General features: G+C 39.3%; 1 protein-coding gene across 1 annotated transcript in view; it reads left to right on the top strand.

Annotated features, from left to right (window-relative positions):
* Positions 1-25,832, top strand: part of LOC122810353 (fatty acyl-CoA hydrolase precursor, medium chain-like) — a 269,878-nt gene that overhangs the window by 191,632 nt on the left and 52,414 nt on the right. The window contains exon 10 of the mRNA XM_044081932.1: positions 7,823-7,970. Coding sequence (XP_043937867.1) covers positions 7,823-7,970 — 148 coding nt within the window. The remainder of the gene's footprint in view (positions 1-7,822; positions 7,971-25,832) is intronic.

Genomic DNA, 25,832 nt, shown 5'->3' with positions numbered 1-25,832 from the left:
GGACACCATTGGTGGTTTTAGACACAAACTCGATAGATAATTTTCCCTTAGTCAACTGCTTTTGCTCCATCAGAGGTTTCTCACTGTTGTGCTTTACTGCCTGGTTAGACACTTAACTGAGCATCTGAGGTCCCTCCATATGTCTTCCCCATTAAGTGCCTCACAGTTTAGAACTTTTTCTTGTCCCTTAGCCATACCTGGTCCTTCTAGTCCCCTCCCTGTTACTGACCACAGTACTTCACCAAGCATCATGAATGGACAATTTTCCACCATTTCTCCAGCCAACCTGATCGACATGGGCATCCTGAGGCAATGTAGTAATTGCCTCATGTTCACTGACAACCCACTTCTCCTAATTCACACAAATTCAATATGTGAGAGCTGCATCTATATTAAGAATCTAGAATGTAGGCTCTCTCACGCACAAATCAGTATATTAGATAGTATGCAGGTTGTCAGCTCACACACTTCACCTCCTCCCTGTCTGTTTAGGCATTTGACATTGTTTACATTTACACAAACTCTTCTCAGTCATTAATTTTTTGACATTTTCATTTCCACTTTCCTTACCATAGATTGTAACTGATAATTGCTTCATGCAAGAACACTCACATTTCTGACAGCAACATGTCTGCACACTGATCTGTTGAAGGGGAACCAAATGTTCAGCTGTTTGAGCCTGTTTTCAGAGCTGAAATAACATATTCACAACATATGCAAATTTCCTTTGAATCATTTTAGTTTTATATATTCACATACAGTCTGAGCCAATCATTATGTTTTAAATTCCAGTGTGTAAACATATCAAGGATGGCTATAACGGTATTAAGATTAGAAATTTTGTGCTTCTTATAAATCTTAGTGCATAAGTTTATCTGTCAAACTCACAACTTACTAACCATCAAGAAGCTCAGTTGTAATCCTGTGTTGATAGTTTCAACCTCCCACATGTGTATCAAAATTATTTTTGAAAGAAGTTAATGAATGAATAAGCTTTGTAATTAATAAAATGTTTCAAAGTCAGGGGTCTATTTTTAAAGATCGAATGGAACATTAATCGAACAGCCATTCCTTGCACACTGACCATCAAAAGTTCCGTTCCTCGAAAGGCCAAATGATCGTAAATAAGTTCATCGAACAATCATAGTTGGCCAACAGAAAAGGAATGGAACTAGTATGTCCTTACAGGTAACGTTGGGATAAGGAAACCTGTCCTTTCCCACTGTAGTGCGATCTCAGAGTTGGTATATAAAATTAGTAGGGGATGTGGGGGGCACAGCCCCCCACATAAGGAGGGCCTGGTGTTTACCGAAGTCTGACTTCAGCTGAATGTTGGTGTGAGAGTGACCTGATTGAAAAATGAGGATAAATAAGAGATGGGGAGGTCACAAGGTAGTTTGTTAATGAATATAGAGAAGGGGGGGGTTAGATTCTTCCGGTACACCTTTGGTAATAACGACAGATTCTGACAGGGAAAATTCTACTTTAACTCTGAAGAAACTGCAGGTGAGGAAGTTTTTAAACCAGGCGTATGATCTGGACTGATACCAATTTCAATTAGTTTATTTTGGAGAATATAGTGGATAATAAGGTCAAATGCCTTTGTCAGTTCTATAAATAGCGCACCTTTCATGTGGCCACTATTAGAGTTTAACAAGATGTCATCAGTTAGGGCAAAAGTCATTATACTTCATCTAGGCCAGAATCCATGTTGTTTGGAGGAAAGCAGCTGTTACTGCTGAATATAGAGGGAGAGTTGGGTGTAGACTATGTTTTTGAGAAGTTTGCAAAGAACTGGGAGTACAGACATTGGATGAAAGTAAGAGGTACCTTTTGGGTTGGTTTGCTTTGGGAGGAGTTTAGTCAGAGGACTTTTCCAAATCTGTAGGATGATGTTTTGTGTGAGACATAGATTATATATTTGGATGAGAGGAAGAAAAACATGCTTTCTGAGGTGAAATATGAATCAGTGGGTTGTACTGTCAGATTCAGGAGGGGTGTTACTGAAAATATTTTCATGTAGAATAGAGAATTCTTTAGGATATATGCATTTGAAGTGGAAGGAGGGGTGGATAATGGCATGGTGCTAAATGCATGATCCGTGGGAGGTATGGAGTTTATCGATAGGAGATTCCTAAATTATTTAAGGAAATCTTCTGGAGAAAGTTCTGCTGTATTGCATCGAACGGTATTTGTAGACAGGTAGCATGAAGAGGTTTTCTTCCTGTAAGTAGGTTAACCTCTTTCCAAAAATGCTGGGAGCAATGTAAGATGGCAGTTTGTTTCTTTGTTTGAAGATTTGTTTTTGTGTCGTCTGATGGACTTCTTGGCTAGGGTACACAGGAGTATAAAGGAGGTGCGCTTGTCAGTTGTGGCAGCCTGTTTCCATTTTTGTCTGCTTCATCACTTAGAGTTAGAAGATGTTTGAGTTCAGTGGATAGGCATTCAGTTTTGGTGGGTTTATAAAGCCAGTGGATAAGTGGGAAGAATCTGTCTTGCAGCTGGAGTAAAAAGTTGATTAGACTTACAGCTGCTATATTAGTGTCATATAAAGAGAGTATATGCTTCCATTTCTGGGCTGCGACAAAGGTTCATTATTTGTCTATATATGTACTACTCTGACTTTTAATATTGGTGATAGTTTTATAGGATGGTTGATGATTGTAAAGGTAATTGGGCAGTGAGTGCTTAGTGATGGTAGTAGAATGTTTATGTTGGCGATGGAGTTTAGTACGTTTCTAAAAATCAGATGCAAAGTGGAATGTTTGGATGACCTGAGGTTAGGTCTTGTTTTTTAGAAAGAATAAATGGAATGTTACCACATTTTCCTGATTGCAGTTTAATTTTATTTTTCCTTTGTTGACTGGGCTAGTCTCACTAAGATAGTAGCCTCTTTTCAGGGAAGGCCTGCGGTGGTATTTATACTACTAGGGAAAATTTGGCCAGGGCACTGGGAAACTTCCTTTGCTCTTTTCAATATGTGCTGTGGAATCTTTCACAACCGTCTGCTCTGAGCTACCACTTAATCAAGCAGATAAGGCTTCTTGTTTCCTTTCCATGTATAGGCTATGTCAAAAAGAATTCTGTCTGGAAATTCAGAGTCAAATTAACTTTCTGATAACCAATCTCTAAGAATCTTTGCCTCCATTTTAAAAGACTTTGTACTCTGCAAAGCACAATGCAGAGGCAAGAAAATGATTAATCAAAAATGTGAAATTTTAGTATTAAAATACTTTGTTTCAGAATTCCAAGTGTAAAACATAATTTCATATCCTATTTTCTACTAGACTGGGTATGAGATGAATGCATCTTGCCTTTGAACTGCCTTGTTACACTGCAGGCTACCCTGAATATGGGAAAAGTACTGTAGTGCAAACGCTATCAAGAACACTCATATGAATGACAGCAAAGTCAAAGTCCTTTTGCTTGAGTGTAGAAATACATTTGAAGATACTTCTCTGATACTGTGCCCCTTCTTTCATTTCCATGGCTATAGTTAAAAACGATAATAGTATAGATCTGTCTTACTAAGGCATAAGAATGTGGTTCATGACACATCATCTTTATTTAAAAGAAATTTTTGGAGTCCTCCCAATGATAGCTGCCCATTAATTCAGATGAAAGGTCAGTTCTTACCACCAAAAAAGCTTACAATTCTTTTATTATAAGCTTGGGTTTCTATAACGAGGTGTATACAATTTCTCAGCTAACATAAAGTCACCTTTTCCTCACATTTTCTCATCTGCTTTCCATTTTTACTCTGCTATCCCCAAGTTGCCCAACCTATTTTTGAGCAGTAATGTAAAGACAATTACACAAAAGTCTAAGATTTCCCTAAGCCTTTAAAGCTGATCCCAGGAGGAAGAAAGGACACATCTCTTATAGCAATCATTTGAAAGCAGTGCTCCAACATTGTGCTGTTGCTATTTATGAAGTTATTATTTTCTTGTGAACATGACCACCTGAAGACTCCACTGACTTAGTGGAGGGGCTGAAATCTCACTAAGAATATATATCTACTATGTAATGATTCTTATTCTCGATGTCCAAATATTCTACATGCAGCAGCACTTAAAGCCTAGATGGAAATTTTTCTGCTTATGATAGAATCCATCTAAGCATCCACAACCCCTTTTTTGCAGTTTTGCACACGAGATCGGGGTGTCACTTCAACAGTGACAATCATCTAGAGCCAAGGTTTACACTACCATGTGGCTAGCCCTGCAGTGGAAGTTCTTCTGCACCACGTGTGACTGAATAAAATTTGTTGCTCACAAAAATAAAAAATGTGCTGTCTTTTCCTCAAGCAAGTGTGTGTGTGTGTGTGTGTGTGTGTGTATAGTGTGTGTATATATAATATAATATAATATAATATATATATATATATATATATATATATATATATATATATATATATATATATATATATATATATATAAGTGCAGTGGTTTTAATTGTATACTTGTTAGATAAAATGTTTTGTTAGGAGTGTTCTATTGAACTGCTGGTTCATCACAGGATACTGGCTGTGGGATTGCCATAAAGTGGGGAGAGGGATTTTGCAATCTCAGGGTTAGCATATAAAATTATCATGAGATGTGGGCTGCAGAGGGCTTCTTCCCCTGCAAAAAAAAATATTTTTTTGCTTTAGTTTTGCATGTGCCAAAGTTCATGGTCTGTGCATGCCTATTAGCATGCAAACATTTTCTGGTTGATATAGGTTCATAGGTAGGTACTAGGCTATCTGTCCGAAGGCGTTTATAAGCCTAGCTGGAACATGTTGGCTTTTGCCGCCCCCTTAGATTAGTTCCCTGTGCCTCTGTCCAGCAGAGCCATTGAAGTGATCCCTGGGGTAAACTTTCTGTTTCCCATCCACTCGTCAAGATTTCTCTTGAAGAGGGTTAGTGAGGAGCTCTGCCTAATGTAGACTGGAATATTGTTCCAGAGCATGGGTTGTCTCTGAGATAGGAATCTATCCCTCCAGCACATCCTATTTATTGTTGTGGTGAGGTTTAGATCCCTGTAGTGTGTGGCTCTAGAGGATATGGTTTTCTTTAGGTGGAGCATGTCCATCAATTTTGGGTTTGACATGGCCTTGTATGTCAAGAAGAAATCACCTCTGAGTAGGTGGTATGCAACCGAGTACAGCTAGAGTTTCTTCAGTCGAGCTGGATAGGGCATCTGCTTGAGGCCAGTGATCCTCTTGGTGGGGTACTTCTGTGGTCTTCCCAGTTGTTGCAGGTGTCTTGTAAGGTACATCCCAAATGGGGCACTGTACTCTATGATGGGTCTAATGAGTGATGCATAGAAGGGCCCAATGACCTCTTTCGATCTGGATGCAAACCCTTTTGTGATTAGGTGGGCCACATAGAAGGATTTTCTAACCACTTTGGCAATGTGATTATCAAAGCAGAGGTTACTATCTACTTGGGTCCCCAGATCCCTTATTACATCTTCCATATTTAGGGGACTACCACCTATGTGGTAGTTTGTGGGTACTTTGTTTTTTCCAAAGGGGATGATTATGCCCTTTTTTGGCATTTAGCTTGAGGCCATGGTTTTGACACCCTTTTGGAGGATGTCTGTGTCAGCCAGAGAGTCAATTATAGCCCCTAGTTTGCAGTCGTCTGTGAACTTGGTCAGCCATAGTCCTCCTGTGCTTGCCTGTACCTCTGAGTAGTATATGCCAAACAGGAGAGGTCCTAGGACTGAGTCCTGGGAAATGCCATTTGTAACCGGTTTAGAGTCAGACCTAGCTCCTGCAACTCTTACCATGTGGGTTCTGTCCGTGAGCCAGTTGGCAACCCATCTCATGATGTAGGGGTTTATGTTCAGGCTGGTGAGCTTGTCTATAATACCTGAGTGGGGAATGGTGTTGAAGGCCTTTACAAGGTCTAGGTACACTGTGTGGACCACCTTTCCCTCATCTATAGCCTTGGAAACTGTCTCAAAGAAGTCCACCAGGTTTAGGAGGCATGATCTGCCCTTAACAAAGCCGAACTGGGTAGGGTCCAGTGTTTGGAGGTTTCCAATGTCTCTGTTAATGAGATCCGTGATGATGTGCTCCATAGGTTTGCAGACCAAGCTAGTCAGGCTTATAGGGCGATAGTTCCCGGGGTCCATTGTGGCTCCACCTTTGTGGAATGGAATAACTGTTGCTGTGCGCCACTCTGTGGGCACATAGCCTGTGGAGAGGCTGAGTTTAAACAGTTTGTTTAGGTCAGGGGTTAGTTCATCTTTGAGCTGTGTTTTTGGCTTTGAAGAGGGCTGTTTTAACCTGAGTGTCTGTGATTTCAGGGCACTACATTCTTCTGCTATAGTTATGGGCCTTTTTGGGGGTGAGGGGGGTTGAAGTTTGAACTGAACCTGTCTGCCAGGATGTTGGCTATATCGGTTGGTTCAGTGTATTTTGTGCCATTCTGCACTAACTCCTAGCAGATCTGAGAATTGCCACTTAGATTCTTGACATAGCTAAAGAATGCCTTGTGGTTATCTTTGGAGTCCATGGCAATTTTTCTTTCGAAGCTAGCCTTGGATGATTTTATGAGGTAATGTAGGCACATATAACTATATATATATATATAACTATATATATATATATATATATATATATATGTATATATATATATATATATATATATATATATATATATATATATATATATATATATATATATATATATATATATATATATATATATATATATATATATATATATATATATCCATATATATATATATCCATATATATATATATATGTATACATATGCATTCACACTCTTCAGAAAAATCATGCTAATGCAAAACCTGTCATTCTACCAAAAAAGAGCAATATTTAAAAATTGTCCCTATTTGTGGGCCTTTGTCCCCCAATTATTTTTGACTTTGTCTAGTTTTCTTGATCTAAGAGGTTGAAAGGTAGGATGAAACATCCATTCCTTTTTTTGTGATACTTACTTTCTCCTCTACATGGTCACAGGTTGAAGGCTCTCCTAACACTTATTAATTACAAAAAGACAAACTTTGTAAAAACTCGATCAAAACTCAGCAAACACGCTCTGTAGGAATCTAAGGAAGTTACCTTATTGGAGGTGACGAAAAGCGCTTCATTAAACCAGTGAAAATATTTTGGTGTTTGAATCATTCCTACAGAGCCTGTTTGCTGAGTTTTGATCGACTTATTAATTACAAGACAGATAAACTAATCCTTTACAGGCTATGTGTATATGTATGTGTCTGTATATCTATATATATATATATGTATATATATATATATATATATATATATATATATATATATATATATATATATATATATATATATATATATATATATATATATATATATATATATATATATATATTTATCTATAGAGAGAGAGAGAGAGATGTAGAGATGTGCATATATAGATATGTATATATAGATATGTACATATAGATACATACACGCGCACACGCAGACACCTGTGGCCAGTTTTGACAATCACCAGATAACTTACCAGCATATTTTTATGATGTGGGTGGACACTTGGATACTTAGTGAAAACCCATGTGGACGCAGAGAGGACATGCATACCCCAGAACGAAGGCATCCTGGCCAGTAGCCCAACCAGACAGCCAAGCATTATAAGGCAGCAGTGCTGATAGGTATAACACTGTTCCACCTAGACTGAAAGAGGATGGTTCCATATGTAAACAGGTTAAATTGCAAACTCCTTTGTTGTATTCTACCATTAAAATTAAAGGAATGAATAAATTACAGCAATACGTTCATTTATAACTTCTATTATTCTTATATATATTTTTTTTCTGCACTATTAGGGAGCTGGTAAAGAACTTGCACCATTAATACAAGAAGAATACTACAAAGATATAGAAGACCCCATCATGTTACGCAATCTCTTTCTTGAACTGATAGGGGATACATTTATGGTTGTCCCAACTGTCAGAATTGCTAACCATCACAGAGGTAAGAGGTGAATAAAATATCATGACATTAATCTTCAAAGAGTAAGGTTCTTAAAGGTTTTGGGCTACAAGCTGCACTTGGAAGAAACAACGATCACCATTGGTTTATACAGAATGCATTATATAAACATATTGCTTTGTTGTGAAAGGTCTGTCTTCCAAATTAAGCAAACCATAATATAGACCATTCTTGCTAGGCACCATCATGACTATATCTATATTAGGAGCAAGTTTAATAATATTCTGCAAAAGAACTGAGATTACCTAGGCAATTCCTTCTTTCTGTTTCTTTCTTGCTTTGTTATGTCCTACCTCTCCCTCCCTCATGGCAGTTTATCATTCCTTCATTCCACATTCTTGACTAATTTCCTCACTTTCAATTTTATTTATTGACTTTTTTTCTTCCTCCCATTTATGCATTTAATTTCTTTCTCCTTTCACAACTGAATTGTCAGATTCCATATCTGATCCTTAACACTGCAGCTAGGAATGTTTTTACCTCATAAAGGGTACACTACATTCTTTTCCTGACACATATTTATGGCAAGAAATGTAGTCGTGGTCACTCAAAAAGTAGCAAACCTTCAATGAATATGCATAAAATTACAGATAAAAGACTGTAAAGGCATTTATTTCAGTCATTTTGTTAAAAGTATTTCACCTTTTTCACATATATATGTACACAGTATGCAGTGCATAACCACTCAAGAATGCTACACAATTGCCCATGCATGAACACACACGCATGCGCAACCCCCCCACACACACACATATACACTCTGTCTCTGAAAAATAAGTCAATGGTTCTCCTTCATTCCAGCCCTACCATATATTTTAACCACAACCATATACTCATTGTTATTTTTATTCTAGCAAACTCTTTCCCATTAACAACTTTCCTTATCAAGTTTGCATTTCACCTTTGCCCTTCTACAGATTTTACATTTCTTTCTCTCAATTCTTTGTTGTTTCAATCAATATACATCTTAACATGAACTTCCAACATAATTTCTTCTTCTTAGTCCAGCCTTTTTCTTTTCATCGCTTCAAAAAGCCACATCCTCCAATTCTTCTGTAAGTCTCTACAATTCACATCCTATCTAACCATCATTACATCTCCCCAGTCTTTTTGTACACCTACCATACTCTTACCATATCTGGAGCCCCCTGTCTTTGCTATGCATCGTGAGAGGTTAGGTCTTCCTTCTTTTATCCTGCTGGTGTTTTTCTGCCACCTGTTTACTATGGAATTTTGCATTCATGGAACATGTTCCTAATTAGCTAGGCCTATGCTCATTTAGTCCAATCGGAGCCTGCTTCCATCCCTCCTTTAATCTGTGCGTTGTTTCTACAGGCTGCTTCTTCTACTGTGTCCAGTCTCATACTTAGCCTGCCCTTCTAATAACACATATGAGCACCTCTGTCCCTGAACTTTCCCCTTTTATTCCCGTCTCACTTCACTTTTCTTCACAGATACCTTTACAAGCTCCTGAAAGCTATAATACCTTGTGAAGGCTGCCAGCCTAGCCAGAGAGAATTTTATAGATAATTCTATCATTTGTAAATATGAATGTAAACTACAGGCTTATTGTCTTAAATGTAAAGAAATACTGTTACATGTGGAACTGAAAAAAATGTGACAACAGTGCACTCTACTGTAAAAAAGCTAAGTCAAGCATTTCATGACTGTCTTTGATGTTTACAATGTGGCTCTGGCTGGGCTAGGTGAAGACTTCCTGCCTATTGTTTTAAGGCTAAAGTTAATGACCAGAATTTGCATGCATAAATGTCCTTTATTGCTCTGGTTTCTGCTTAGGTGCAAAAGTATGAAATGATGTAATGGAAATCAGGATTGAAGATAGCAATTTAATCAGAAGGCATTAAGCATTTTTGTCTTGACTACCCACCTCACAGCACTATCTTGCTCATATGTAAGTTATCTTAGACTTGAGTTTTCTTTTATAAATAGCTAGGAACTAGAAATATTAGGCTAAGTGTTTTCCTTTGATGTCAAAACTGTACTACTGAATTATTTTAAGTATTTTTGTGTGATCTATGAACTCTTGACTAGCACTGTGTAGTAGAAATTATTGTCTTGTGGTTTTAATTATTTATTATTAAATATTTTAAAACCTGTTAACTGTGGCTGGTTTGTGTAGAGATAAGTTAAGCTCTAAGAGTACATTGCATGTATATAAGGATCCTGTACCAAGTCACTTTAATAAGCCTTGACTGTTTAGTTATACTACCAATTGGATAATAATATTGCACAGTAATAATTGGACACCCTTTGAGTAGGTTATAAGTATTAGCTGGGTGGTGGTATGGATTTTTACCGTATAGTTTGGGTAAAAGGGGCACAGCTGGAGAACCTGTACCAGTCTTCCCCAGAAGTGTCTGTGTCTTTGTGGTTGTGTAAACTCTTATTTCAAAGTGTGTGTGTGTGTCAGCTACTTGGGCAGGGACATGAAGCTCTGGCTGGACAGAGAGAGTGCTGGAGATTATAACTTGTCCAGCTGTCTGAGATCTGGACCCTATAGCTGTGCTAGTGAGGAGTCTTATTGGGGACCTGGAGAGCAAGACAGCGACCAGCCCTAGACTGACTGTGATCTCTGTGATTGACTGTGATCTCTGTGTGCCCTTACGAGAAATTGCACTTTACTGTGGGTATTTGTTATCTTTTCCTTATATATGAGACACCCTCTCTGGTGTTAGTGGTGAGGATTGAGGTTCCTTGATTGCTGGGCCAGGGCACGGGCATCACATTTGTGTCTGGCAGTGGTGGGATATCCACATCACATATTAATTAGTTGGCAAATACTAATTGGCGTGTAGTGGTGTGGGTAGAGTGAATCCCTGTAGCTTGTGTACAGTGAGCTTGGACAGTGTTTTGTACTCTAAATCAGCCATGCAGCGAATACTCAGAGTTCAGATCACAATTGTTTTATTTCTTGTATTAGCTTAGTTAGTTAGGGTGAGCAGGCAGCATGTCAGCAGAGGAGTATGGAAAGCTGACAAGATGTGGCAGGCTAGGGGACTGGTACATGGAAACCTGACTAAGGCAGACCTGATTGCAGCCTTGGTTACAGCTGCATCAGAAAACAGCAACAAGGAAGACAATCAAACTGGCAGTGGAGATATACCCTCTGAGAATATACAGCTCAGCCTTTCTGCAGTGGACTTCAAAATCCAGCTGGAGCTAAAGAGACTTTTGTTGGAGGCCAGGTGTGTGGAAATAGAAGCAAATGAGAGACTGCGACATTTGCAGGCTGAGGAGAATGAGAAACTGTTACATCTGGAAGCTGAGGAAAAAGAAAAGCAGAGGCAGCATGAGAAGGAGGTGCTGACTCTTCTCCAGAGTCATGGAGGTAATGGGGAAGGGAGTAACTGGACCCAAAAGCACAAAAGGTCAGTAAATTTCTTCTGGAGTTTAAAGAGGGAGATAATTTTGATAGTTTCATTCATATGTTTGAGAGGGTATGTAAACAGTATGAAGTTGACCAAGGGCTCTGTGTACAGTTCCTGACCCCCTTACTCCATGGAAAAGCTGTAACTGTATTACTTAAAATGTCTGATGTTGCATGTTTTGATTATACTGCTGTAAAAAATTGTCTATTAGAGTTTTTTAAGCTAACACCTGAAATGTATAGGAAAGAGTTTTGTGAGCATAGACGCAAGGCAGATGAAAGTGTGTGTGAATATGTTGCTGAATTGAGCACTTATTTCTATAGGTGGGTGAGTGAATGTCAGTTCACCACTTTTGAAGGGCTGGAAGACCTTTTGGTGAGGGAACAAGCCCTTAGCACTTTGCCTGAGGACATGAGGGATCTGGTTAGTTGATAGATAATGTGTGCTACTTCAGATGAGTTGGGGAAGAAGGGAGACCTATACCTGGCAAGCAGGGCAGCCCTGCACATGAAGTGGATCCCCAGTACTGCTCATGGGTCTAAAGGAACCTATGGTAGGCAGCACAGACTGCCACAACAGAATCTGCCAGTAGCAGGGGAAGCCACATCCACGAGCTAGGTTTAAATGTTTTGAATGCAACCAGTGGGGCCATGTGGCATACAGGTGTCCATGGAGGCAAGGTGGGGAACCAAAGGTGAGGGAGCCAGTTAGTGGGAAAGACAAAATGACAATAGTAGGTTGTCTTGAGACAACAGGGGTACTGAACTACCATCCTGCAGATGTCCTGATAGGGAAGGATTTGGATGAGGCAGTACCATGTGCTTATGCAGTTACATGCAGTCAGGCTAGAAGACAAGCATGTGGGTCTGGTAGCCTGGGGGAGACCCAGACAGACTGCATACTTGCAGCCATGACTGGTGAGGTGGTTACTTCAGGGAGGGAGCTACACTGTAGTAGTGTGACTGAAGGTGAGCCTCAGCTGCTTTTGGGTACCAATGGTTCCTTTGACAGACTGGCTGCAAAGGTAGAGGTGAGTAGTAGTACCCAGGCTGACAGTGAGGCACCACTGTCAGAGGATGCCAGAATTCCTTTGGAAGGGGAGCTGGGGAGGGTTACAAGGAGAGATTCGAGACAAGCTCAGCTCTCAGACCCTACATTGCAAGGCCTGAGGCAGGTAGTTACAGCACCACAGTGTGAGTAGCAATGCCAATGCAGATGGGCTCTCAAAAACAGGGAATAGAGTTGGTATACTCAGACCTGACCCTCTCAAGCAGTGTTTCTCAAGGGTCCAGTGGGGTGGGGGCGAGAAAAATGGGCTGCCCCAGCCCCCAGAGAGAGAATTTTATAGATAATTTTATCATTTGTAAATATGAATGTAAACTACAGGCTTGTTGTCTTAAATGTAAAGTAATACTGTTACATGTGGAACTGAAAAATAAATATTGACAACAGTGCACTCTACTGTAAGAAAGCTAAGTCAAACATTTCATGACTATCTTTGATGTTTACAATTCAGCTAATTTGTATGCATAAATGTCCTTTATTGCTCTGGTTTTTGCCTAGGTGTAAAAGAATATAAATGCAGTTTCTGTTGGCCAGGAAAGTATGAAATGATGTAATGGGAATCAGGACTGACGACAGCATTTTAAACAGAGAGAATCAGAAGGCATTAAGCATTTTTGTCTTGACCACCCAACACACAGCACTGTCTTGCTCATATGTAAGTTATCTTAGCCTTGTGTTTTCTTTTAGAAATAGCTAGGAACTAGAAAGATTAGACTAAGTGTTTTCCTGTGATGTCTGAACTGTACTACTGAATTAAGTATTTCTGTGTGATCTCTGAACTCTTGACTAGCACTGTATAGTAGAAAGTATTGTCTTGTGGTTTTAATTATTTGTTATTAAGTATTTTAAAACCTTTTAACTGTGGTTGGTTTGTGTAGAGATAAGTTAAGCTCTAAGAGTACATTGCATGAATATAAGGATCCTGTACCAAGTCACTCTAGTAAGCCTTGACTGTTTAGTTATACTACCAATTGGATAATAATAATATTGCACAGTAATAACTGGACACCCTTTTAAGGGCCTTTGAGTAGCTGATAAGTATTAGCTGGCTGGTGGCAGGGATTTCTACTGTACAGTCTGGGTAAAAGGGGCACAGCTGGAGAACCTGTGCCAGCCTTCCCCAGAAGTGTCTGTGTGATTGTGTAAATTCTTATCTCAAAGTATGTGTGTGTCAGCTACTTGAGCAGGGACACAAAGCACTGGTTGGACAGAGAGGGTGCTGGAGATTTTAGATTTGCCCAGCTGGCTGAGATCTGGACCCTATAGCTGTGCCAGTGGGGGTCTGGAGAGCAAGGGAGCGTGCAGCCCCAGACTAACTGTGATCTCTGTGTGCTCTTAAGGGAAATTGCACTTTATTGTGTGTATTTGTTATCCTTTCCTCATATATGAGATGTAACACTAACATATAACATATAACACTCTGGTGTTAGTGGTGAGGACTGAGGCTCCTTGATTGCTGGGCCAGGGCACGGGCGTCACATACTGTGTATCACTGAACATATGACAACTCCCAGTGCTAATCCACTATCCCATCAGCTACACTCATATTCTGTATAATTCTTGCTTTCTGCCTCCTCCAGTGAAAAATAAACACATTTCATGTAACCACTAACACTCTCTTCTTAAAAATTGTTCACAAATATGTAACCCAGTACAAAACCTGGGGAAAGCACCGTTACAAAGACTACATGAATTTCTCCTGTTAAGGTAGCAGTTTTCCCACTACCTTTCCAGCTGTCATCAGTTTATCTGTATCACTTTTACCCATTCTCTTTTACTGCCTTAATGTTGGGTATAACTGTATCCTTAGATACGTAGCTTCTTCTACCACCACAAGTGGTTTTACCTTCACTACTCAATTTCAGCCAAAAAGCTACTACACATTTCAGTTCTTTTAATGATGACATTTTCTCTCTGTCATTTCCCTCTCCTCAAACCACCTAAACTCTTATGGCAAACCAGTTTGTACTTACCTGCAGAGACTTTGGCACTAACATGCAGATACTTTACTCAGGTTCACCACTTTACATCTCCATCAACTTCTCTTAAACTTCCCTTATATTTTCCCCTAGCATCTCTGTCACTTAAGAACAACCATGGTAACAGGAGATAGCCTTTGCTTGTTTACTTTTTTTAATACTACCTTCCTTGACAAGATCTGATTAATTGCCAGCCTCCTTCCTGGGTTTTAATGCAATGGCCATATCCCAGATATCTACATCTTCAAACTCTTATACATAAATCCCATACTAACACTTGTATACGTTTTCTTTGTATCTGTTAACACTGTACCTTCCTCTTTATCCTTCTCCCTTTTTTTTCAAGTCCCTGTAACTTAAACAGAAATTATGTACTTAACATAAGGCTGTATCCTTTTAATCCAGTCCATCTGCTCCGTTCCAGCCATTAGTTATTGCTTCAGTGTCTTGAGCTCCTACAAATTTCTCCATAGTCCCCTGTAAGCCTCCCCTTTAGACTGAGTTTGCTACCTAGAGACTACATGCACAAGGAGAGCAGCTATGAATTCTGACAAAACAGTAGAAATATGACAATTTGGAAGGGGGATGGAGGAAGGGATGTCATATATCAGACAGACTTGAATGAAAAGTATCCAGCAGTGTGGTGAGTACATAACATATGTTTAAGTTACATGGACTTGACAGAAAGGGTGAAGGATAAAGATCATTCTGCCCAATCAGATCTGACAGTAGGGGCAGAATCCCAAGCTACATGTTATCTCTGGTGGAATCATGCTTGAATATCTCTGACAAATGAAGCTCTGAATGCAGTTCTGGTTTTAAAAATGCTGTACGATTTATAATATTTGGAAAAGAATGAAGTGAAGAGATTGTGGAACTCCTGAAAAAAGCTGAGGCATTTGCCTTAGATCTTGTGGAATGAGTCTTAGGCTTAGAGTTTAGGGTCTTGTTGCTGCTAGGGTAAGCAAATAAGGTACAATCTGATAACACTCTGGACAGAGTTTAACAACTTTGGAACCAGATATGTTAGGCACAAGGGAAACAAACACTTGAGCTCCTAAATGTTTTGGTCCTGTGAAGGTAGAATCTGAGTTACCTTTGAACATAATAGGATGTGTAGGAGATACTTTCTTCTGCTGGACTAATTTAGAAAAAAACATTGGAAGGTTAATAGTTGATTCATGTCATTCTCTGAAGCCACCTTATGGATAAAAGACGGATTAGTCTGAAATATGACCCTCTCCTTATGAAAAACTAAGCACGGTGCAATAATAAGCAAAGCTTGCCATTCTGAAATTCATCTGGATGATGAAATAGCCACCAAATAAACTGCTTTCAAGATAAAAACTTCAAGTCAGCACTGCGCCTGTTCAAATAGAGACTTTGTTAAGGCTTCCAGTTTTAAATTTAGGTTCTGGGATGGAGGAGACTCTTTAATAAGTGGTCAATGAAGAAACTATCCTTTGAGGAAAACCTTGCACAGCTTATGGGAGGTCTAAAGTGTTGTTCTGGAAACCAGGATGGTAATTATAAATAGCAGTCAACACTTTGGCAAAGAATAGTAAACAAAAAACTGCAAGATACCCCCTATCAAAACAGAACTTGGGTTAAGTCATGACTGGTTGCCCAAATAGAAAAGTATTTCTATTTACTTTTATACATTTTCTGAAATAATTATTTCTGGGAAGGAGAAAAAAATTCATATTACATTCTTTGAAAAGGAAGGATGACTAGCCATTAGGGGACCTGGAGATACCATTTAGCTTGAGGTTGTGAAGGTCTGGTTGAGGCTGACTAGAAGGGTAAGAAAGAAGATCCAGTTGTGGATATAGGAGCCAAGAGGGCTTCCAAAGATGAGGGCTGAGCAGAGAAAATCAGATATATATGGACCAGTATGGCGCAATGAGAATTAACTTTTGAAGCCCCCCGAAGGAACTTGGTAATAAGGTGCAGACAGGGAGAGACATACAGTAAAGGGGGAGGGGCACTAGCAGACTAGAGTCCCTCTCGGGGAACTAGAGCAAAGTAGCTTCTGATCTTGGTGTTAGATGGAGAGGTGAACAAGTTGCAGGAAGGCTAGCCCCAGTGACTGAAAATTTCTTGATCCACCAGTGGACTAAGGGGCAACTTGTGAGGCATTAGAAAAGGTCTGCTCAGTCTGTCTGAAAGCCATTTGGACTTCTCCAGAATATGCATTGCCACTACAAGGCAAATTGAATCCGGTGCCCACTGCCATGCTGTCATGCCCTCTTTGCAAAGAGGGTAAGATCTGGTTTCTCTTTGTTTGCTGATGTACCAGGCCACCAAAATGTTTTCCATCTGTATGACTATCACATCTGAAGGCAAAATGTCCTAAAATACTTGTGGTGCTAGGAGGACCACCATCACCTCCAGGATGTGGACATGAGGGCTTGCTTCTGGCTGATATCAAATTCCTTGAACTGTCTTCCTCTCAAAGTGGACTCCCCACCCCAGAGGGGTGGCATCTATGATTACTAATGCAGATCAAGGGGGCAGAGCAAATGGCTTTCCTGAATGAAGAAAAGGGGACATCAGGCACCAGTTCAAATGATTCCTCCATGAGTAAGTCAGAAAAATGGTACCTGAAATGGAGTCTATTATCCGCATATGTAGCCTGGCATAGTGGCCCATGGAAATGATGACTACCGAGAGGCTCAGAGTCCTTAGACCCATTGCAGATAAAGTATGAAAATCTGACTGTTAAAGAAAGGATTGTCTTTCTGATGTGAGATAAATGCAACATACAGTTGTAGCCAAATGGCATCTAACAGAAATTATTTATTGTGTGGATTGAAGCTATGACTTTCTGAAGTTTAAGAAGATGCCAAAGGATAGACAGTGCTGTAAAATGTAATCTCTGTCAGTAAGGACTCTTTGGTTGCTGCAGCAAGGAGCCATTCATCATAGTCAGGAAGCACATAGATCCCATTTAGCTGCAGGTGGGCTGTGACTACTGCCATACACTTGGTGAAAACCCAAAGTGATGTGATGAGACTAAAGGGTCAGGCTCTGTACTTGAAATGATTGGCTCCTATGTGGAAGTGCAGAAAATTCCTGGAGTCCTGTGTGATCTTTATGTGAAGATAGGCATCCTGGAAGTCTATGGAGCACATCCACTTGTTTCTACTGAAACAAGGCAAAATCGCTGACACTGTAACCACTCTGATCTGGGTCTTTTTTCACAAAAGGATTTAGACTGCTGATATTCACCATTGGTCTGAAGTCCTTGCTTTTCTTTGGCACCAAACAGAATCTTGATTAAATTCCTGACACTCTCTGGTTTGGATGAACATCCTGGATGGTGTTTTTTTGAATTCCTGAACAGCCACTGAAAATCGGTGGGGTGGAACATTTGGTAACGGTAGCTTCTGAGGTGGTGGCATTTGAAAAAATGGTATTGTGCGGCCTCTAGATATGACATGCTGCACCCAGTTGTCCAGTGAAATGGCCATCCATAGAGTTAGGTAACAAGACAATCATTCCTGACTGCTTCCAGAGACAGACGGTAGGACAAACCTTAAGGTATGCTGATTTGGCCTCCATGAGAAGAGTCCTCTGTTCAACTGGGTTTTATGAGCTCTTTAAGCATGTGGTTGACTTCCATTAAAGGGGCACCTCTGCCATGGCCACCCCTACCAGACAAGGAATCAAACAACCGACTGTGATTTTTTAAACAATAGTGATTTGAAACCCTTCTGATTCCTGTTGAAGGATCTTTGATGGTTAGCAGATCTAATATCCATGGCAAGCAGTGCCTACCCATCTTGTTCGTACTTCATCAACTTCTCTAACTGTTGTTCTAAAAAAAGAAAATCCATCAAAGATGGTATTTGTAAAGGATGCCTTAAAGTTGTCCATGAAGTTGCACAGGTGAAGCCAGGCATGAGGTCTGAGAGTAATTCTGGTACCTTCAACCCTATCTGCTTCATTGGCTGTATTGTGAAACAGATTCATGGAGGGGTTTGTGATGTTCAGCATGATATTTAGGGTGGTCTGAAGTTATGCCATCAAATTCTGAGACATGATCTGACCCAAAGTGTCCATATCTATCAAGCTAAGTCCCTTAGGAAACTGCTCATTCATGTCAAATAATTGAATGCCCTCAAGGCAAATAAACACAAGGCATAGACCAGCTTTTCCTTTTTGTTGATCAACCTGGACTCCTATTTCAGGGAATGGACAGCAAATGACTCATTAATGAGTTCTTTCTTCATTGCTGCTGCTGCTGCAATGATCACCGATTCCACCAGAGGACCTTTAGACCAGAACTGCATATTGTTAGGGGATGTAGGACCTTATTCAGCTTCTGTGGTAATTCATCTGCAGTGTCTAGTTCCTGCTATTCATTTTATAAATGTATATAGCAAGAATTGATGTAAGCACCTGTGTAAATAGCCTTTTGATTTGCTATGTTAATGCGTTTGTTCTTGTATATAAAATTTCAGTAACAATATTAACGAATATAATGATGCTAGAAACTGAATATTGGTTGGAGTGGTAGTTTGTGGAATTAAAAGTGAATGTTTATTTTATTTTATTTATTTTATTTTACATTTGTTAACCGGGATGGCCTGACTGGACACATGTCCATTTTCAGTGGAGACCCAGGTAGGAAAGCTCCATAGTAAGTAAAATTTTACAAAATATGTTAAAATACAGTATATAGAGAATTTTCAAACAATATGTTACAATACAGTATACAGCAGAAGACATAACAAGACCTATATATACAGGAAAAAATAGTTACACATGGTTAATAACAGAATAAGTATACAAATTCAATCAGCATTAGGAGAAGACCTAGACTGCAATATATTTTACAGTAGGTATGGTAGGAAGTGAGGTATATAAGTGGAATAATTTGAGGACTTATGTAATACATGGGCATAGCCACTTATTCCTTAAGTGTGTTCTAAGTGAGTTTTTAAAGTGAGAAGAGGTAGGGGCAGAAATCAGAGCAGGAGGGAGATTATTCCACGTTCTAGCTATGGAGTGGGAGAACAGTGCTTTTCCTGCAGTATTGTTAGCCCTGGAGATACAGAGGAGGGGTTTGTGAGAAGATCGGAGAGGACGATTTGTATTATAGTGGGTGAGAAGTTGATCTAGTGCAGGGTTTTTTTCTGGATGTGTTACCACAATGTAGGCAATGATTAATTGGTGATAGGTTAGTAGCTGGGGAAGTTCCAGCCATTGCAGTTCCATTAGAGCCTGGCAATGGTGGGTTCTAAAGGTGGAGTTGTTTGCAAACTTGGCGATTTTATTAAAACATGATACAAGTCTGGCAAGGTTAAGTTTTTTAAGTTGCGTAAGAATTGGAGCAGCATACATTAGGGTAGACAAGAGGTGAGTTTGGGCTAGGGTAATTCATGCTTGTTTCGAGAGGGATTTCCTGTGCCTATATAGTGTTCCCATTTTTTTATGGACTTCTTTGATAGTTTGTGAAATGTGGAAGTCTAGATTTTTATCAATTTCAGTGCCTAGGAGTTTGGTATGGTCAGAGGGAGAGATAATAGTGCCATTTTTGGAGGAGATAGTGAAGGATAGAGGGGTGGAAATGGTTTTGTTGGATTGTTGGGGGTGAAAAGTAATAATTTGGCTTTAATAGGGTTTAGGATAAGTTGGATCTGAGTGATCCAACTTTCCACAGAGCTAAAGGATTCCTGAGTGAGTTGTTGTAGGGTGGGAAGTGATGGAGCTGAACAGATAAGAGTTGAATCGTTAGTGTATTTTATAAGTGAAGCATGTTGTGTGGTGGTATGGAGATTACTGGTAAATATGGAGAAAAGAAGTGGGCCTAATATGGAGCCTTGTGGTACACCTATGGTGGCTGGGAGTAACGGGGATAGTACACTTTGCCATTGGACAGATTGTTGCCTATTTGACAGATAGCTTTTAAACCAGTGTTTAGTCCAGATTTTTAGCTCAGGAGTTTGGCCCACACTTCATGTTTATAAGAGCAGGTTTTTAAAGTTTACCCAAGCTTTCAGGTCTTTGTTTCCCCTCCCCCAGTGTTTGTCTTTGTCCAATATTATAAGAGGTTGGAAGGCATGGGCTGGACCTAATAAGTTTGGTGGGATAGTATGTCCCATAGACCTAAGAACTGTCCACTGGTTCAATTGTTGCTGAGTTTTAGATACAAGCTTGAGTTTGGGGCAATCATGCTGGGTAGCTGCTAGCAACTGAAACACCAGAGGGCAGCTTGTAGAATTAAAAGGAGTAAATTATGTGTTTTGTTTGAGCCTTAATTCCTCCCCCCATGTTTTTTCTGGCCAGGTATCCTCGTGGAAGCCTGTAAGAGTTTGGATATGTGACCCCACAGGGCTAGTTTGTGGTGGAAATGTTGAAAGCTTTTCTTGTAGCTTCAGAAGCATTTAATTTGGAGATAATTGAATTTTGAAAATCCAGGCATTTGGGCTTTAAATCTGTTATTTATTGGAACATGCATGCGTTTACAAACTTGTGGTACTTTTAATATTTAGGGAAATTAGGGTAATTTTTCTCATTGTTGATTTGGGTTTTCATTTCTGTTTTATCGGCTTTTCTCCAGAAGGCACGAGGCAGTAGAAGTTGAACTATACGGTACTATGAGACATTTCTCTGTATTTGCTTCCTTCTCATTTTTGTACATTGTCACATCCTTGTAACTGTTGGGGCTTTTTCCCTGGGCCTCCACTGAAAAAGGGCAACTGCCCAGTTGGACTATCCCGGTAAACACACATGAAATAAATAATAAATAAATATATTGTTTATCTATTGAACGGCAGGGAATAATGAACCAGAGGATCTTTGTCTTGGAGGCTCACAGGCAGTGATTAAATCACTTGCACCTATAGCAAGATTTGTGGTATATCTCGATTGGCTCCTACAGCTTTCTTCTTCTTCTTTTTATTTCAGCTTTTCCCAGTTAGGGGTCGCCACAGCGGATCATCTGTCCGCTCATGATTGGCAGTGGAGTTTTACGGTGTTGAGTTACCAGCCTAGCGCCCAACCTTCCACAAAAGGCACACACATGCACACACTCACACCTAGGGCCAATTTAGAGTGTCCAATCCACCTACTGCATGTCTTTGGGATGTGGGAGGAAACCGGAGCACCAGGAGGAAACCCACACGACCACAGGCAGGACATGCAGACTCCACACAGAAGGCACCCCAACCAAGAATTGAACCGGAGAACCTCTTACTGTGAGGCAGCAATGCTAACCGCTCCACCACCGTGGCCACCCGATTGGCTCCTACAGCATATTGTCAAAAATAAAGTGCTTTATTCACATCCCTGTCCACTTTACATCTTCAGGCAATGGTTTAGCATTTTGTGAACCAGTTACAGAAGCATAATCATAGTCACGTAATACTGTGAGTGCGCATCTAGAAAATAACAATGAGAACAAGTAAAGCTGCCATTGAACATTTTATAAAAATACATTTTAATGTCCCCCATTCTTATAGAAGTAGGACAGACCCTCTATCTCTCTCTCTGAGCACTGCCTGCTTTCTTCTGCACTATGCAGATAAAAAAGCAAAACAGCATATTGCAAACTAGTAGTATGAGTGCTTTTTTAAAGTATACCAACAACATAAAATAAAATTAAAAGTTTATATTTTCTGGTCAGTGCCAGCAGCTGTAAACAACAGGAATCACAATCTCAGATTAATGGACGTCTGACATTTGCCTGGTTGCTCAGCTGACCAGCTCTGATGTGACAATAGGCATCTTTAGTAGAAACAACAGCTCCTAAGTTCCTGCATTGCGCCTTGGTCTTGCTCCAACACTATTTACATATAACCATGGAGAATTAAGTGGGCGGGAACTGCAGTGTGACAAACATAACTGATTGGTGCTATGATCCAGCAGTGAGAAGATAAGTACACAGAAATGATGTAGTGCCTAGCCTGGTGCTTCATTACAGTATACTTGTTTTCCCCACTGGAAAAGAGCTAAAAAAATGATTTTGTTGTGGTGTAAGTTTTCTGTAGGATATGAAGGCCACTATTATTTATTGACTGTCACTGCAGTTCTCAATAGTTTACAAAAAAAGAAGAAGAAGAAAAAAAAAGAATGAAGTAAAGGAGGGATATTCTGTAAATTTAGAGAGGTGAGAGCTTTGTTTCTGGTAACCACACTGAAATGAATGCTAAGAAAGTACGTAATGCTTCACTATAGTATAACTATTTTTTTTATCTGGAAAGTAGCTAGAATAACCAATCTTTGCATTAGCTTATATTTTCTACAGGAAGGCTGAAATTATAGTACCTAGCCATTTCATTCAGTGTAGTATAAATAGTTTTTTTTCCTTTATGCAATGTGATTTTTGTCTTAGCGTACATTATATATTTTTAGTAGAATATAAAGGCCGAAAAGAAAATGCCTGCTATTATTATTAACTGACTACAGTCCTTAATATTTTACCAGAAAAAAAACTAAATTCTGAGACAAATGAGGGACATTCTGTAAAATCAGGGGCATTTGCGATCTATGCTAGTAGTAAACCACACTGAAAATGAATATATAATTATGCATACCTTGCCATAAATTATTGCTGTAGTAATGACATTTCTATAGAAGTTCCAGCCAGTATGTAGTCTGCATCTCTTTTATTTTTAATTTTAGGCTTCATCTGGTATATCCTTTGAGAAATCTAGGTGTGTGTGTGTGTGTGTGTGTGTGTGTGTGTGTGTGTGTGTGTGTGTGTTATATTGATCAAAAAGATGCTGGAAAAATTCTCAATGACATCTGGTGTCTTACTACCACCTGCTTTGCAGAAAGTTTTACTTTTTTAGTAATAAAACATATAAATATGTGTATGTATCATATATTTATTCAAATATGTCAGCCATTGTCTACTTAGCATTGTAAAGCAATAATTTACAGGCCATGCCAGCACACAGAACAGGAATGGCTTCTGGGCAAAATGACTGGTCAGTAAGTGAAAAATGTGATTCTTTCTTATGTCAAATTATTCACATGAGCCATATTAATATTTTTGTTAATAACGTGACCCAGATATGATATATATATATATATATATATATATATATATATATATATATATATATATATATATATATATATCATATGGAAGCTACCATAATGCTCCAAAATTTCTGGACACATTGTGGAACAACAGTTCACATGCCCAGAAATCACAAAGGGTAGGAATGGCACCCTAGATAAACAAGGTGCTTGGGATCAGAGGCAATGTAAGCTACTGCCTAGAAATATTATGAATATATGTCATATGTTAATAATTAATAACTGTTTTTGGTACTCAATGGTATCAAAAGAAAGTGTAGACAATGCTGGAAAGCACTTTGCACTGATAGCTGGTGTCTAACAAACACTGGCCTTTAGACATTTATATTTTTAATGACAGTGAATGTAGAGGTTATGTAAAATCTTAATACATATATTTAAACAAATAAAAAAGTATCTTGTGGAAAACTTCTTATTGCTTTGGGAATGGGGGAAACTGAACATAAGGGCAGAGTGAACACTACTAGTGTCTTTGAAGGGAAGGAGTTGTGTGCTTGTCAGGTAAGAGTCTTATTAAAAAAATGGTAATTGTTGTTAATTGAGGTTGTCAAACTGTGTATATGTTTAGTGGATCAATGATTTAAAAAAAATCATTCCTGATTATGTTGCCTGCAATATTGAATGGGCATCATTTTTAAAGAATGAAAAAATGTATTATTGCTTATATACCTTGTTTTATATATCAAGCAGAAATAAGTCACTGAATTTACATAATCAGTCAAGTCTGAGGAGTGGTCAGGACTGACTTATTGCTAAAGATGGCTGTTTTTTACATATAGTAGACAGCTAATCCCAATCTAATGTATGTTGCTGAATATGCATAATCATTCAAGTCTGAAGACTGGCCATATTGCTCATAATTTAGGCCAGGGATAAATATGTATTGTTTATTTCCTTAAGCCAGGGTAAGTTAGGGTTGCATGAAAACATAGATTTTAAGTATATGTATATAAAGTGCTTTGTTTATAATCGATCATGGAGAGTGTGGCCCGAACATATGTCAAGGCAAACAGGAACAAAGTAAATAAAAAGGTGCATAGAATATGGTTTGTCTTTAAGGGGCAGGCACAGCTCAGGCATAGGCAGCATCTGAGTTGAAAACTATGGGCTAGTAAATCAAATTATGCTTAGGGCATGCCATGATTGTCTTAGAAGAATATACTAGTTGCTATTTACAGCAAGGTAGTGCTTTGACATAACTCCAGAAAAAGTGAACTCTTCAGGTAAGCAAACAAATATAGTGAGAAGGGTATCAGGCCAGGGATTTCAGCATGAAAGAAAAAAACTTAGGGCAGCTGGTCATCTAAAGTGATTTGATGTTGAAAGAATGGAGCAAGTAGTTTGATGCTGGAAAGGGAAGTGTGACTCCCATTGTTTTTGCTTCACAAGGTGATCACAAAGTATCAAGACAGATGACTTTGAGCAGCTACTGAAGGAACTACTTAGGGTGAAGGACAAAGAGATGTTGGATAGGATTTGTCCACAAAAAAGCCGTCAGTGGTGCAAACAGAAACAGCAGAGTTAGTGCATCAGAAATAACTGAGCCACTGGCATCAGGAATGGCTGAGTTCAAGCCTGGATGAGGCAAATGGATGTGGAAGATACTTGCGAAAATTCAGGATACAGATGTTACTGCAGGTGAGTGGCCAATTAATAATGTGGTCAGTGAGGAAATTATGGAATGGGAAAGCATATGGAAAGGAGACAACAGTAGGGATGGACGTAAAAGGGATAGGAATAACATGCATACGAGATGCAGAGAAGAACAAGCAGATACAATGAGGAAAGGACTGAGTAATGGAGACTGGAGAACTAGCAGTAGGCCCAGGTAACCAGGGTAGGGCACAATATAATGGAGAGATGGTTAGGAGCACCAACAGAAAATTGAAAGGGAACTGAGGAAAAACTGGACCAGTTCATTGGCATTTTAAAAACTTCGAGAAGGCGGGTCCCAGCAGAGGAACTGTTGCAGTAGATTTAGAACATGAGCTACAAGGAAAGGGGTAAGTTAAATGGGAGATGAGGAAATGGAGATAATTCAGGCATGTCACCCTGTATATGTATCCGCAGTACACATCTCAGGATATACCTTTCTGAGAGGGTTAGGTAGCAGAGAGCAAAAGGAGAACATGTGAACTTACCTGAAACAGTCCCTTGTCAGTTTGTGATTGACTGTTCGTTTGCCTGAATTCTTTATTCATTTATAGCTGAAAATGGATTCCTTAAATGAGTACGCCATTAATGATTTGCTAAAGTCCAAGTGTCTTGTACAGTGTACTAAACGCTATGTATATTTAAAGGTAACGTGATAACACTGGTGATCTGGATTCCTCATGTCAAAAGTTGGATGATTTGCT

The sequence above is a fragment of the Protopterus annectens genome, chromosome 8.part1 (assembly GCF_019279795.1).
Source record: "Protopterus annectens isolate FY-2018-M chromosome 8.part1, PAN1.0, whole genome shotgun sequence".
NCBI lineage: Eukaryota > Metazoa > Chordata > Ceratodontiformes > Protopteridae > Protopterus > Protopterus annectens.
The sequence above is the reverse complement of the archived record's forward strand: the minus strand, read 5'-3'. Positions and strand labels throughout refer to the sequence as shown.